At 44.1% G+C, this 15489-nt stretch overlaps 1 protein-coding gene across 1 annotated transcript in view; it reads right to left on the reverse strand.

The window, feature by feature from the left end:
* Positions 1 to 1292: 1292 nt before the first annotated feature.
* The window catches only part of LRRC56 (leucine rich repeat containing 56), a 65291-nt gene continuing 51094 nt past the window's right edge, over positions 1293 to 15489 (reverse strand). The window contains exons 7-13 of the mRNA XM_072865066.1: positions 12336 to 12513; positions 9998 to 10300; positions 8452 to 8516; positions 7163 to 7290; positions 6210 to 6403; positions 3236 to 3602; positions 1293 to 2568 (exon numbers count right to left, since the gene is read on the reverse strand). Coding sequence (XP_072721167.1) covers positions 2376 to 2568; positions 3236 to 3602; positions 6210 to 6403; positions 7163 to 7290; positions 8452 to 8516; positions 9998 to 10300; positions 12336 to 12513 — 1428 coding nt within the window. The 3' untranslated portion in view covers positions 1293 to 2375. The remainder of the gene's footprint in view (positions 2569 to 3235; positions 3603 to 6209; positions 6404 to 7162; positions 7291 to 8451; positions 8517 to 9997; positions 10301 to 12335; positions 12514 to 15489) is intronic.

Raw genomic sequence — 15489 nt, forward strand, 5'->3', positions numbered from 1 at the left:
TGGACACTAAATCCTCACAGTGGCACTGCCAGGACACAAGAGCACATGGCTCCAAGCCCAATCTTACATACCTGTCTCTACTGATACACACCTGAGAAGGTGCTGGGTCACCAGCCGATGCAGTGATCAATGGGTAGAGTGGACACCTTCTCCTGTCTCTGTACACACATGCCACGCCACTACATGGCATGCAACTGCCTTGGTTAGGCCATTAGGGGGGCAGAGCTGGTTAATAAGGGGTGGGGTGGCTGTTTTGAAGGTCACACATTTGCCTGCACCCCTGAGAGTTATCACTGGGGTACCTGAAGGGAAGTTAAAACAGGAAACCCCGAGTTAAATGGTTTTGATGAAGGCCTCAGTGACTCTTACTTTCCACACATGAGGGCAGAGCTTTTTTTCATTTCTCCAAGCCCTGTCCACCACCACAGAGAAGCTCCTTGCCCCATGCACGTACAGAGCCAAGTTGTGTTTGCCACAAGATGAGCTCACAGGTACTTTTGAGGGTACTTTCCAAATCCATACCCAGTTTTGCATCTGCAGATGCATACATGCAGACTCATCTAGCTGCCCCAATTTCCACACACAAATGCTTCCACTTATGTTTTTTTTCCCTCCACCCCTTTGAAATCAAAGATGCAAATTGAGAAGGAGGCTCTGAATATTTGGAGAAGACAGTCCTACCCATCACCCACTGATACAACCCTGGCTATAGAGAAGGGCCTGATTGTCAACAGTGCTGACTGTTGCAGTGCAGACTGCCAGTGAGGGCTCCAGACTTCAAGAAGGTGGTAGAGCGCAGAGCATTTCTGAAAACTATGCTGACACTTTCTTCTTTCTTTTACAAGGTCAGATTTTTTTGGTGGTGGTCATGGTCAGCGACACTGGCAAAAAGTCAAGTTTAGAAGCCTGTTTAAGGACACAGGCACTGTTGTTGGGCAACATCTGATGGGAAATCCTGTCTGCATTGATAGTATTGCACAGAATCACATGCCACATAGTTTTTAATGATTTTTGATGGATGATTTCCATCTAGGACTCACCAAAACTGGGCAAACCACCTTCAAGCTCCAGATTATTTTGTAGGAGAAAGTGGTGCAAGTATCACTATGACGAGCCAAAGTTTTGTGGCTTTCTCTATTACTCTGCTCCTCTACATTAAGCTGACCAGTAGAAAGAAGACATAACTCATGCTCATAACTCATAACATTCATTAACTCATCATGTAATTACTGTTTTATCAACTGATTTAAAAATATATATCTAACATAGTGACTTAAACTGGAAAAAAATGTGATGGCACTTGGTTTCAGACTGCAACATCAATAAAGTTGTAAAGCACAGTCATTTGGATCAGCATCTCACAGTCTGCAGTCACTAAAACAGATGTTTTTAATCTCACCTGAATATAAAACAAATGCCCTATTGAAAAAACAAGAGGTTATTCCCTTACTTCCCTGCCTTGTCTTTGCTGCAGCATTACTTAAAATTATTCAGTCATATGAAATTGGAAAGTCTATTTGATCTAAAAAAAAATAGAGGTGGGATGCCTGATTCTAATGGCACACACAGGGGATGCTCTTAGGTCCTGCTTACAGAGGTTGGCTCTGCTAATGAAATTCCGATATGCAATGTCTATCCATAGGAAGCGAGAGAAATCCTTCCAGGTAGCTATAGAGCAAACAAATGTTAATATTGGGATGAGCCACTTGGTCAGCATTTGCTCCCATAGTGATGCAGGCAACAAGAACCTCGGATGCCTGTGAATGGGGTGAGCTCCTGTGGGGGCATCAGCTCTGAAATCACCCAGCCTTCTTGGGCTCTTCCCTGGGCAACGCACCCCTCCCTTACCCACCCACTCTGGTCAACGCTTCCCCTCAAGCTCTTGGCTTTGTCCCTTGCATGTTAAACATCCAGGATTGCAGAAGATACACCATGGGGCTGCTGCTAGGTTAGGCGGCTGAGCGTGAGAGGGAATGCCCTGTGTCTCTCACCTCCTCCGGCTCACTCCACAAACTGCAGGCTCCATGCTCTGCTTGGTTCAGTGTCCCTGCCTGACTCACAGAGCTGGGCATGGTGTGGATGAGAGGAAATATGTTAGGACTTTTTCTGTTTTAGTGCATGAAGGCTGCAAAAATAACCATGTTTTTATGTAATAAAGAGGTTGATTAGCTCTTCTGTTGACCAGCAGGTGCTCTTTAAAGAAAGCATTTCTGGACCAGCTGTGGCCTTAATTGAGGCAAATCATGTCATTTGTTTGAACTGCTCTACTTGCACAGCTCTGTGTTTAGCTTGCAGAAGCAGCTGAAAGATAGCATCGATCCTTCAAGACTGTGCTGTGTACATGGCTCCAACACATGCTGCCACCTGGGTATCTTCTAGGACCAGGGACTTTTGTTCTGAGATGTTGTTGAGGCAGTGGGTCTGTCTGGCAATGACTGCAGCATGGCCCTGGCAGTCAGGGGCCAAGCAGCGTTCATCAGCCCAAACCTCTCTGAGGCTTTTATGGATGAGCAGACAGCTGACTGGTGGTGGTTGATCTCTCCAGGAGGGCTCTCATCCATGATAGGCCTGAGGAAAAGAAAGAAACACTGTGGTGAAATTGCACTCTCGGTCTGAATATCTGCATTCTCCCCACCAGCTCTGCTGTCTCCTGCTCTGAAAACTGAACCAGAAGCTTCCAGGCCTGGGAGCAGCACAAGGTACACCAGCTTCCCACACAAGGCATGTGCTCTCTGCCTATACTGCTCTATAATAACTACATTAACTTCAAAATCAAGATGTTGTGTCACAACTCCTCAGTTTTATTTCTTCAAAGAAGCAACACAATGCTAATCTTACAGTAAGCGGGTTCAGAAATACCGTTGTTTTGGTGCATATGACACTTATCTAATGCCTACTTTATTTTCCAAAGCTCTTTCTAACATGAATTAATGTAACTTTGGGCATTGGCCCTGCGTGGGGAATATGGGAATGGAACAGTAAGAACACAGGAAAATTCTGAGCTATTATTCAAGAAAATACTAAATTTCCAATGTTCAAGCTATAAAGAACATGAGAAAATGTTTCATTTAGCGTTAGACATAAAAAGTAAATGTCAGCACAAATAAAAGGAGTTCCTTTTACAGAACAGGCAGGAGACTCCAGAGACAACACAGAAGTCTGCTTTTTCCTGCCGTGAAGTCCCTTCTGTTTTCCCCAGACACACTGCAGGCAGTGCTGCTGGCAGTGTGCGTACCTGACGCTTGTTGATCCAACAGCTGCTGGTCCTGAAATAGGCCTTTGCTGGCCGGTGTTCCCAGCAGGCTGGCGCTGCCCTTGGGATCCAGAGGCAGCCAGCACATTGTGCTGGCTCAGGACAGCAAGTTCCTTGCCCAGAGGCTGGGCTGAAGTTTCTTGATGAGCCCTTGACTGGCATCGCTGTGTCCGCTGCCTGTCCTCCTCTTGGCTGGGTATTTTTAGGCGTCTTACCCTGTGGTTCCTTGTTTTCCAGGCTCTTGCTGCAACACCTGTTACAGATGCAGGTGAAGGGCTTTTTGGAGGGGATGGAATTAGACAACAGTTCAGGTTGGAGAACACTGCACTTTCCTGAGCCTGTAATGAACCTGAAACAGGGGGGGGAAGCACAGTGATTTACCAGTTCATCTTACTGCTAAATGACCGACGCAATGAGCAAAAGGTTTCTGAGAACGCTGTATGATGGAGCTAGGTGGGCAGATGTGTCCCAGGGCACACAGTGATGCTGGCCTTGTTGAATTGCTTCCCCTGATAGTTGGGGGTTTGGGTTACTCAGCAGCTTCCCTGCCAGTACTGCTGGTGATGTGCCAAGCACTGGAACTGCTCACGAGTCATGCACAGCTCAAGATGGACAGACCAGCTCACCCATCCTCCGGTTCTCAGGCAGGATCATACCTGCATCATTCCTAGCCAGTGTTTGCACTGACTTGTTTTAAATACCTGAGGACCCCATCCAGCGATCTGAAATTCAAGGCACAGGAATAATCACAGATGAGTGGATCCACTTTTTTTTAAATCAGAGGCAGAGGTGTAAGAATAAGATCTTGAGACTAGCCTTAAAATTATAGAAAGTGCCTGACTGCTAGGGAAAATATTGCACTACATGCAGGGCTACTATCTGGCTGTTCATATTTTAGCCCATGTAATCCTCCGGTGCAACATACAGAGAAGAAAAATCTTGTTGCTGACTTATGAATACAACGTGCATGCATATATGCTTAAAACCATTCTATATATAGCAGGGATCTGATTGCTCTTGTCTATTAAAAGAACCAACTGTATCTAAGCACCTGATGTGCAAGGTCCAGGGTAGGAACACAATCTAAAGAATGTGCTACCAAAACCCAGGCCTAGAAAGTTCAGCTTTATAGCTCCTAATTGATGGGAATGTACTTTACTGCTTAGGTAACTACATAGAGCTGATATAAAATTTTCACTGAACAGTTTCCATTATACTATATGCTTTAAAAGTGTCTAAACTTCATAGGGTTTTGTATTTGTTTTTAAGTGAAGACACTCTGAAAGACTGGTATGCCTGACTCAAAGCCCGAAATAAAACTCAACGACTTCCAAAGAGTGCAGATTATATGGATCTGATGCTGCAAACACTTCTACATAAGAGCAGTTTTGCTCAGATGACTTGTCCTTTCCTGGTCAGAAGGATTGTTTCCAGCAACAAGTTGTTCTGTGAGAAAATCACATTGGGTAGGACACACTTCTGAGGTTAAGTGTTAAGCATTTAAACACCTTAAGTTAAGCATTTAAACACTTCTCCAAATCTTGACACAGTCTCAAGTCACAGAGGTCAAGTGTATTTTAACTGCCTTGCTAAATAAAGTCTACCAGTTGCTAAAGTTTTATCAAGTATTTGCTCTGCAAAACACATATGTCTATTAGTGACAATGGACAAAGGCTACTGTGTTTGATTATTTGAATCTTGGTTATTATGGCCAGCTGCTTGTGATTTGGGATCTGGGTTATCTGCCCCTCCGGCCCCACTTAGGTAATACTAAATATCAAACCACTCCCTTAGTCTCAAAAGATGGGCAGATCTATGCCCAACCATTCACTTTTATAGTCCTATAGGGCATGACACTGGTACACCATGAGATGTTCAGGGCATTGTCTACTCAATCTAAAAAGATGATGAGATCATAATAAATCATACTCAATCTAAAGAAATCATATTAAATCTAAAAAAGATCAGATTAAATCTAAAGAGATCATGAGATCATAATTTAAGACTTCTGTGGTCAGTGGACAATAGGCCATTCCTTTAGATTTTTCCAAAGAGCTTCTGTTCTTGTTAAGGAGATATTGTTTATATTACATTTAATACACAGAGGCTTTGAATAGTTTAATCATACTTCTGTTTTTCCCAAAATATATTATATTTTTCCAAATTTTAATAGATCCATTTTTGCCCTTGAAAGAAATGTAAAATGAAAACTCATATGCTAATATTTATTGAGGCAAAAAAAAGTAATTATTAACAATATAAATAGATTAAAGTTGTACTTTTGTAAGCTCCTCTACTTGATATGTATTTGGAATAAAGATTATTAATGTTTCTAATATTCTTAAATAAGATATTCAACAAGTAGTGAAGAGTGGAAATTCTGCTTTCATTCATGTAAATGCAATTCCAGAGAGGTCTTTGGTTTTGTTCCTGAGTAGAAGAGCATGTTTCATTTTTAAACTCTACTGAATGCATCCCTTTGGTTGCATATCTTTCCAGAATTCCCAGTTACCCAGTTAAACCTTAATCATTAGCTCAGCCATTATTTCCATCAGTGCCAAGTGGGGTAAAATATAGCTCAGTTGGAACAACAGTATTTTAGACTCACCTGGCACTGCCATAAATTAATGACACAAGGTAAAAGACAGAGGCACATCCTTCCTCTAGACTTGATGCTAAGCTGGTGTAAGATCCAGCTTTGTTCCTCTTAATTTTACAGATCCATGCTGAAATATATCAACTGATGGTCAAAACAGCTGGCCACCATGTCCTGCTTAAAAACTGGAATGGATTACTTAGGGTCTGGCTCTACAGTGATATTTCCAAATTGCTGCTCTACAGCACAGAAGCCAGGCCTCATAAAACACTGCAGTTACTAATACACCTATCTACAAATGGTTAGTAGCACATGTCACTACCCAATGCTAACCCTTCACCAGAGGTTTAGGTCCAGTACCTGAGGAAGACTGGGAGAGACAGGAGTGGGAAGAACAATCAAGAGAAATCCTTTCAATGAGGTCCTCACCACAGGTCTCCCTCAACTCATCTTCACAGCTGTCAGTCAGGCTGCAGTCTTCACCCTCTTCCTCATCACTAAGAGTCACCTTCAGTGCTTGGGCGTCTTTTTCTTGCTGATCTGTCTGCAGGCACCTGGACAACATAAAGTATCACACCTTTAGTTAGCCTTTGAGCTGTGAATATGCAGCCAGCCAAGTGCAGCTTAGCATGGCCACACAGGCAAACACCCAGATAGTGGATTTAGTCACCCACTGTGATTTCCCACTTTCCTGGAGATATGGAAAATCATTCTAAATGGATCAGCCATCTAAGCTGCCTGCGTCTAATTATCTGAAAGTGTCCTAAAGTTAATCAAGTGAAATGGGGCAGGTTTAAAATACTACACAGTGAAGTAAGCTCAGAGAAATAAAGCCATTTTTACTTCCAAAACAGCCATTATCTGTCTATGAGATGAGGGAATCTCAGCATGGCATTATTTTCCTTTCAGCCTTTCATTTGGTTAGGCCAATGTGATGCTTGCAGAAAACCTCATCCTCTTTCACTTCTTTCTCTGTCTGAAGGTAAACACTGTCAGGGCCAAGAATTTCTTACAGTTATGAAAAGTCATTTCCTTGCTCTCGCTAAGCAAGCAAGCCCATCCTGCCTATGCTGGTCTTCAGCCTGCTCTAGAGAGACGTCAGAGCTTCCCCTAGGTTTCTTCTCCCTTGCCCATGCCGCAGATGCTCCAGCAGGGAGGACTGATGGAAGGATTGCCACCGCAGGGACAAGAAGGCAGGAGGCCAAGACTATCCCTTGAAACCGCCACTAGGTGGCCAAACACTTTATTTTATTATTGCAGCAGAAAATGAATGCTCGTTTTACTGCATGACAAGATTTCTCTGGTGGTCTCACCGCTTATGCTGCTCTCTCCATACTCTCTGTTCAGAGAACACATCTTCCTGGTGCAGATCTCCTCCTCCAGAGCCGTAAAGGTTTTCTGTCCTCATACCGCAGAGTTTCAAAGGGCTCACTGCAAGTGGCTGCAAAAATGACAGAAGTTATCTTGATAACCTCAGGAGCTCTCCCCAGCTCCACTTCTAGATTGTGGATTTCAGAAGGCATCAAAGTCTGCTATTACTCCTGAGTTTTCAGATCACCCCTTACCATTTTTTTGCTCTTCAGTTTTAAGAAGCCCCACACCCCAGTCGTGTGCACCGTTACAGCTTGAGGAACCCAAGGCGGCAGTAACAAAAATGTTGATTTATATCTCGCTGGTGTATAAGCCTGTAGCATCTATGCCAATAAGCATATTAGGACCAGTACCACAGAAACCGCATCATTCAGCATATGACCACAGTCCCCTTCCACATCCTAGTTTATAACACACAGTAATTCACTCAAATGTTCAAACTTGTTTCAGAAAAGCTTCCAGTGCTCAGGCAGTGGCAGCAGAGAGACAAGGGAGGGACACATTTTTTCCAGTGGGTCTTTAACATCTGTTATCAGCATTAAGTGAGGCTGCTGAACAGTGCAGTGGTGCAGGTGTCCTGTGCATGCTGTTTCCCTGATTTAGCACAGCCTGTTTAAACGTATGCACGTGCATGTGTGCCGTGTTGAACCTCAGGGCCCACAAAAGCTAACCATGACAAGCCAGACTGCACCCCCTTACACACATGGGTATCCTCTCACTAAGTTACTGCTGAAATGAGCAGGCAGAACCACAGGGCTGGAGTAACCCGCAGGGCTGGGGTACCACCCCACTTCCAAGAGGAACAAACTTTGGCTTTGTGTTTGTTTAGTCAATAGGAATGACCTTGCAGCATTAGCGATCTATTTACGCCAACATCAAAGAAACACTGCTGAAAAAAATCTTTTGCTTAATAGCTGTTGTAGAAATACCATCAAATTTTGCAATCCTGCCTTATGCTTTGCTCAGCCAGGATGATACGAAATGCGCCGCCAGCATCCAATATGTGATTTTCATGAGTTCCTTTACAGCTGATGGTTAATTGCTGCTAGCACATGGGCACCTTTGTAACATCAGGGCAAGAGACTCTGTCCTCCTCAAGGCCAATTGCATGTTGGGGGCTTTTGGGCTACAGAAGACAGTGAGCTACCACAAGCCACAGTGGGAGTTCAGTTTATCCCAGGATTTATGTGGCTCACCAGGCAGGAATATAAAGTATACAAGAAAAACATACACCTAGCTTTTGCCTCCTTGCACAAAGGGCCTTGGTGGGGTTCCCACATATAACTTGACTGAGTCCTAAGAAAAAAGGAAAAAAGAAAACATTTTACTCCAGCGTTTAACAAATGGTGCTGTCTTTGAAAACAGTCAACATAATTTCCCATAGACAGGAGGATGTAATATTTCATCGTGTAGGTTCACAGTGTCAGCTGGCATGGCCTGACACTGCTGCGAAGAGGCAGTTTCTCTGTTTCTAGCAGAATCTGTCTCCTTCTGCTCCTGCCCTGTCTCCTCCACTGTGCTGGTGGAAACATTTGTGTGGCCACATAGTGAGTCAGATCGGGGAACAGATCCAGATTAAAGCTAAATATGCTTTTTGGGGGGTTATTTTTGTTTGTTTTGCTGGGTTATTTTTCAGCTGGATCTTGATCAGAATCAGGTTCCTGGTGTGGCTATGCAGATGCTCTTGCCAAAGCAAGAGACAAGGCAGCAAAGGGGCAGGAAGAAGCAGTGAAGACTGGGTGAAGCTGTCTCTATCAGTAGTGCTAACTACCTAAAAGTGCACGTGAATTTATGGTCTCATTCCCTGGCAAGCTGTACTCGCTTTCCACGTACTTTTCCAAATGCGCACTCAGCTGTTGATACTGCATTGCTTCATCTAGTTTATCATCCTGAGTCCTACCTACAGCATGGAACTGAGGTGGGACTGGCATCTGAGAGAAGCAGCCCACAATGCTAGGAAAACAAACACCATCTTCCTATCTAATCTGCACTCTACAGGCCAGTGGAATTGCACTGTCAAGGTCTTCCCAGGAGCCAGGGAAGGTTGTCTTGGGAAGTGCCAAATATTGTACCAGAATTGAACTCGCTTTCCATCCAGCTGTCCCCAGGAGCTGCTAACTTGGCAGTACTTCCAGGTGGCCAGGGAACGAAGGGCAGTGGTATGCCTGTAGATCAGGTATGTGAAGTCACGGAACTGACTCCTCTTGCTGAGGGACCCACCCCTGGAAACCCGAAAGAAAGTGCTCATTGACAGCAGCGATGCTACTGCAGTATGAGACTGCAGTACACATAGTTTGAGTACATGATCCAATAGTGAGTGAATGTGCATCACCACGCCTTTCTAGAGGACTACCTTGGACCACATTCCTATGACTGAACAAGATGTGCCCAGATGTGACTTAAGTGAGTCCCTGCTAGGCTGACGTATAATTTAAAGGACTGAGCACGACAGCTTTTGACGAGGTGTGAAAGGCAACTTCAGGAAGGGAGCACCATTGCAGCATGGGGCTGTCAAGAGGGACAGCAGCACATAATGCATAGGGGCGAGGAGCTGAGGAGGGGGAAGCCCAGAAGACTTGCACCTTCTGCTGCAGGGGGAAATAAAGGAAAGCCCACACTACAGCAGGTGAGTCCCATGGATGAAAACATATGCTGAACCTGATGTAGCAGCAGCATGGATGGGTGGTATTCAAAGCACCCAGGCTTTCATTAGCAATAATAACATTCAGAAGGAGGTGGAGGTGTGGGAAAGAACACGATTAAAAAACATACATTACCATGTGTCAAATCACTGGAGTCATCTTCTGGGAACAGCTCATCAGAAACAGTGGGATCTGGAAGAGGACAGCCAGCATACAACAGGAAGACATTGCTAGATTTCCCTGCATTAGCAGACCACTGCGCAGTTCCAAGTCTGGAAGTTGTTGAGGGTCTTGGGCTGCATCCAGGCTGCCTTGCTACTGCCCCAAGATACGGATCTAAGAGAGAGGTTTTGCTAGTGTAGGTACAGTCATGCAAGGCTTCAAACCACACCATCACGGTACACTGCCAATACGGTGACTGCTGCTGCACACTTGGAGCTGTAGGAGACAGAACAATCTGTCATTGCAGCTACAAAAAACATGCTGGAACGGGTCAAGCCTCAAGACAGTGGGCTTCCTAGTGCTGCATGCAGTCCCCTGTAGCTGTCCTCTGCAGATGGCAGAACCTGGGGATCCCCAACTAAACCAAAGTCCCTTCCCACCCTCCTCCTGCTCCTGGGCACCAGGAACAGGCTGCTAGCTAAGGATGGGGTCAGGAACCACTCTGTGCTCGCCACTCGCCTCCGATTGCCCCACAGGTGAGCCTGGATATGTCCAGGGCTCTGCTACTTCCCCTGTCTGCATGCCTAGGGTAAGAGTAAGCTGCCTCTCATTTGCTGCCCACCTGCCTGCGGGGGAACCACTGCAGGCTTGTCACAGACACTGTCCAAGGCCCCGGTCTTAAAATGTATTGCTTAAATGCCCAGGCACAACACAGATGGTGATGGCCACCTTATCAGAGCTATTAGTCAATCAGGGCAAACCACATACCAGGAGTTATGGAAATCTGGGAATGGCAGTAATAGATTTTTCCAGTACTGCCTCAGAGACAGATACTTCTCTACCACAGAAAGAAAGGCGAAACCTGAGTTTTTGTAATGCTACAGGGCAGGGTAGATTATACAAAAGCTAGCGAAGGCAGACAAAGCCCTGTCCTCTTACCTGCTCAACCGCTGGCTGTCCTGGGAGCACAGCACAGCTGTAAGAGCAGCAAGCGCAGCTAACAACCGACAGGAGAGAGAATTTCATTTCGGTGCCTAGATGAATAGCGTGCTTTGTAAAATGTTGAGCATCTACCAGCTCCACAGTGGTTCAATCAGCTCTGCAATAACATGGCCATTTCCTTAAGAGCTGAGTGTTAGAGACCTTTAAAAGATCTTGGCCATAGTTGTTAATACAAACCCATGAAATACACCATGAATGAAAAGTACCCAAGTCAACATTGCTATAGGAAAGAAAAAAATATCGGGATATCTGAACCTGACCATATGAGCTCATCAGTTTAGAGCTGAAGGCAAGAATATAAGTCTGGTTACAGTAGGAAACAGTAAGAATTCAGGATTTTGTGCTCCATCCCTACTGTTTCTGTCAGCCCACTTTGTTAACTAGTTTTCTGAACCACAGCTGATGTTGCCAAAGCAGGATCACTGAGGGATCAGATTTTAATGGATTTTTTCCTTACCATAACTACTATTACAACTAATGATTTGGACCCACAGGTATTAAATAAATGACAAAAATATGTACTTATTCCAAAACAAACTAAATTTTTAATGGAGTACAGTTGGCAGGCAAACCACAACTGGGGGAGCTGGGAAGCCAACTGCATTGCCCACACTAATGGGAAGCAACAGGAGCAGTTATAGGAAATACTTTGTAATATTTAATGGTACGTGGTAAAGTGCATGTAGCATGATACGTGAGAGCATGGACATAGGAACTATAACCATGGCTATAGGCAAGGGGACAAGAGATTTATTTTCAAACCATTTACTCTCTACTAATGAATGTAATGGACTTAATCACAGAGGCAAAGGAAATGGAACAGGTCTATTACGAGACCACGCAATCTCAGTTGCTAGGATGTTGCTACCATTCAGGGATGGTGACCAAATTGCCTTTCCTATTATGAAATTGGAGTAGGAAATCCTGCTACATCCATGCTACATGGAATTGACTGCTACCACAGAAAGGGCTGTGAACAGCTGTTGTTGAAACATTCCTTTCCAAGCTTTGCTTCTTCCCATCACACAGAATGAACGCTAAGTACAGACTCACAGCTGCTGCTAGATTTGCTTGATGCTCTAGAAGTCGTCTGCATTTTTCTGATCTTGATGCCCAGCTTAGGACAGCTTTCACTTAGATCTGCACTGTGCTGAATTCCAGCTTCCTCACTTCCCAAGTGAAGAAGACAACATCCTTTGTCCCTTCGCTATAATTAAATGTTGGCTTTGAAGAGGCCAGCTTGCTCTTCATTTTTCTTTTTCATACATCATAACCTGAAAAACGAACCCTGATAGGGAACCTGACATACCCAACCATAAAATATCTCCAGCTAAACCACCTTCCTTGATGGATTCCTTGATGATTAGCCAATCCTCATGCATCTTCTTGGAAGGAAGGAGAGCAGTCTGGCTTGCTGGTATTTCATCCAGATACTCCAAGTGGGGAATGAGTTTTTTTACTTCAGCTCTGTAATTATAATCTGGTTCCTGGAGAAATTGAGAAAGTGGTCACTTGAACAGTTTATTTAACAGACTGTGAACTTCCACCAGCAGCACAGCAGTGTTCAGTTTGTATGACTGCCATATAACTTGAAATGCCTTCTACGAGGCAAACCTATTGACCTCATTTAACATAAATAAATACAGTCAGGAGTTTCATTTCACTGTGCTTTCTCCCCACATAATTTATACTCAAATTGCTCATGAATGTGTCCTGAGCAGTGCAAACACAGGTCCCCTGCCCAAAGGCTCCTTTGCTGTTTACCCACTGATGACTTTAGCATTTGTCTTTGTTATGTTATGTATAATGTACAAAAGCGTAGAAGGCCACTGATGCCCATGGAAAGCCTGGACACCCTCAGCATTCAGCCAGCCTCTCTCCCTGTTTTTGCGATTCTCTGGTTGCTGCATCAATACTCAGGTGATAGGAAGACTTGAAAACATGTTATGAGTGTTGCTACACCTGCTGATGGAAAAAGAAAGAGCATTTCCATGGATTATATTTTTAGACACATCCATAAACCAGCTACAGTGAATGAACTGCACTGATTTTCTGGGGCAGTCTTCAGGGGTTTGGTGTGTGACACTGTTAGAAGCGATGGCTTACTTCAAACTACATTTTCTTCTGCAAGAGGTCGCATGCCAACAGCAGGTGCACAGAAGGCTAAAATGGACTGCACTTGGGTTTCTTTTCTGTGTGTTGGAAAAACAACGCGTTTGCTCCCAATGCACATGGACTCAGTGTGACAGCCATGGGGGAAAGCATGGGTGCAGCCCCCTTCTGTATGTGTGGGTGGAGCTGACATATTATAAAATGATTCATGAGCACATGCCAATGCTTGGGGACCTCTGAGCAGCAAGGTCAGTCCAGAACAGTTACAACTGTGCTCAGAGCACACTGCGAATTGGGCTGTCTTGGTGGATTCCAGCGGTAGAAAGACACCTTCATGTGGCACCTTTGTCTTCGGGAAAACTTAGCAATACCTCAGGGCTGACTGGGTCGTGCTGCTCTGCAATGGGAATATTTTTGGTTAAAGTAGTCTCAGATTACAAAAGGCAGTAAATAGTGATGGCGATCCCTTCTACTTAAAGTATAAAGCAAGAGTGCACTGCTAGTGGCAGAATATGAATGGACAGCTACCTACAAATCAATTGCTTCATCCAGATAAATGTTACACTTCTCAAGACATTGCATGCAATATTAGAAAACCCCACAAAGCCAAGTCCTCATTAAACACAGAGTTGTAACAAACAGATATCTTTCTGTGGGACCTGGCTGGCTCTATGCTCCCTCCCTCCGCACTATGCAGCACCGAGGCTGGCAGAGGGAACTCACCAAATAAAGTGTGTGTTTGTTGTTGTTAAGAGGCAGACACTAAATTTCTCTAACTAAGCCTTAATCTTAATTTAGAAAATGAGTCAACCAATCGCCATGCTACCCCATACCCCATGTGCTCTGAACAGTGCCTGGGCTACAGCCAATTTCCAGCCATGTCCTGTTGGAGAGAAGCATCATGTTACGCTCATGTTACATTACTGCAACAGAGGCTGCGGAATTTATCATGAGGTTGTTGCTCTTGGTTTAGATAACAGGGGAAGATGAGCTCATCTGAAAATTGAATTATAGAGAGCAAACAGGCCATCTGAAGAAAGAGCAGTAAATTTAGCTGGACCATTCTGCAGATTAAAAGTAAATAAATAGGAGAGCTTTTACAGAGCAGTAGCAAGGGCCAGACTACAAGAAGGAGCTTGAGGAATTAGAGCTGGCCATCTAGGGCACACCAAAGTAAGCCCACATCTATTCTTTTCTATATTTCACGTGACTTTTCTATATCCTGAAGAAATGCAAACAACATCAGTTGAAACCAAGAAAGCGACAAAGCCCATGGAGAAGCTCTCGGCAGCTGAGGGCAGGCCAGCTTTGTAGGGCTGAGCAGCTTCCCAACATGGGAGACTACAGTGAATTTACAGTCTGCCTCCGTTACAGCTCAGTGTAAAACATACTGTTGTGCAGATTCCCTCACCAAATTCTGGCCGGCATTTGAATGCAACTACTTGCACAGGAGTAGAGACAGCCATTCAGTGTGGAGAAGAGCAGTAGGGCACACCACCACATACCACTCGTCTTTGAACTCCCATTATGTGACGACACACAGCAGCATCCCAAGGACTGATTTCCTCAGCTAAACAAACAAAGGGCAAGCTGACATTTCTCCATTACAAGTACATTTAAGGACTGAAGATGCCAAGTGAAAAATATGTCCTCCAAAAATACCACTTTCATTCAGCTGGAACGACAAGGGAGTAGAAGCAGACTTTCTATGCTGTTAGCATATACCGCACCATTTCCAGGGTAGGAAGCTATGATAAGGAAGTGTCAGAAGTTGTATTTGTCTCTGTGGGAGTAAAAGAGTAAGTAGGCATGCTTTTCTATCAGAAGCAGGCAGTACTTCCTTACTGTAGGAATATGTTCTTTCCTCTCATGATTACATCTTCCATAAGGGAGAAATGTTGATGGAGAAATAATTTTGGTTATAAATAGTTACAAGTGTTGTCTCTGAAGTATATTTTTACCAGTTCAAAACAGAAAGGCAAGTGTATAATATTTTCTTTTGGATTCCAGAGAAAGAAATTATGATAGCTAAAGCACTGCCTTCTGTGGCTCCTTTTACTGAGGGATATGATCAAGCCAATAATTACATCTGAAAAATGCTAATAACTCATGTATCTAAAAAGTGCAAAGATTTAAAATATGCACATATCTATTACATGATTGAGTTTTAGTGATAGCACCTCAGTTTTCAAGTCTAAATCCAGGACAAATATCAAACCCAATCTTTTATGCAAATTAATGGCATGGGCAGGATCACTTTGAAATGCAAAGTGAAGCTATGGAAGGTCCTGCTCTGCTTTCTAACCCCTGCGTTATCAGCTCTTTACAGTGCCACTGGGGATTGCGCCATC

Source organism: Ciconia boyciana, chromosome 6 (genome assembly GCF_034638445.1).
Source record: "Ciconia boyciana chromosome 6, ASM3463844v1, whole genome shotgun sequence".
Classification (NCBI taxonomy): Eukaryota; Metazoa; Chordata; class Aves; order Ciconiiformes; family Ciconiidae; genus Ciconia; species Ciconia boyciana.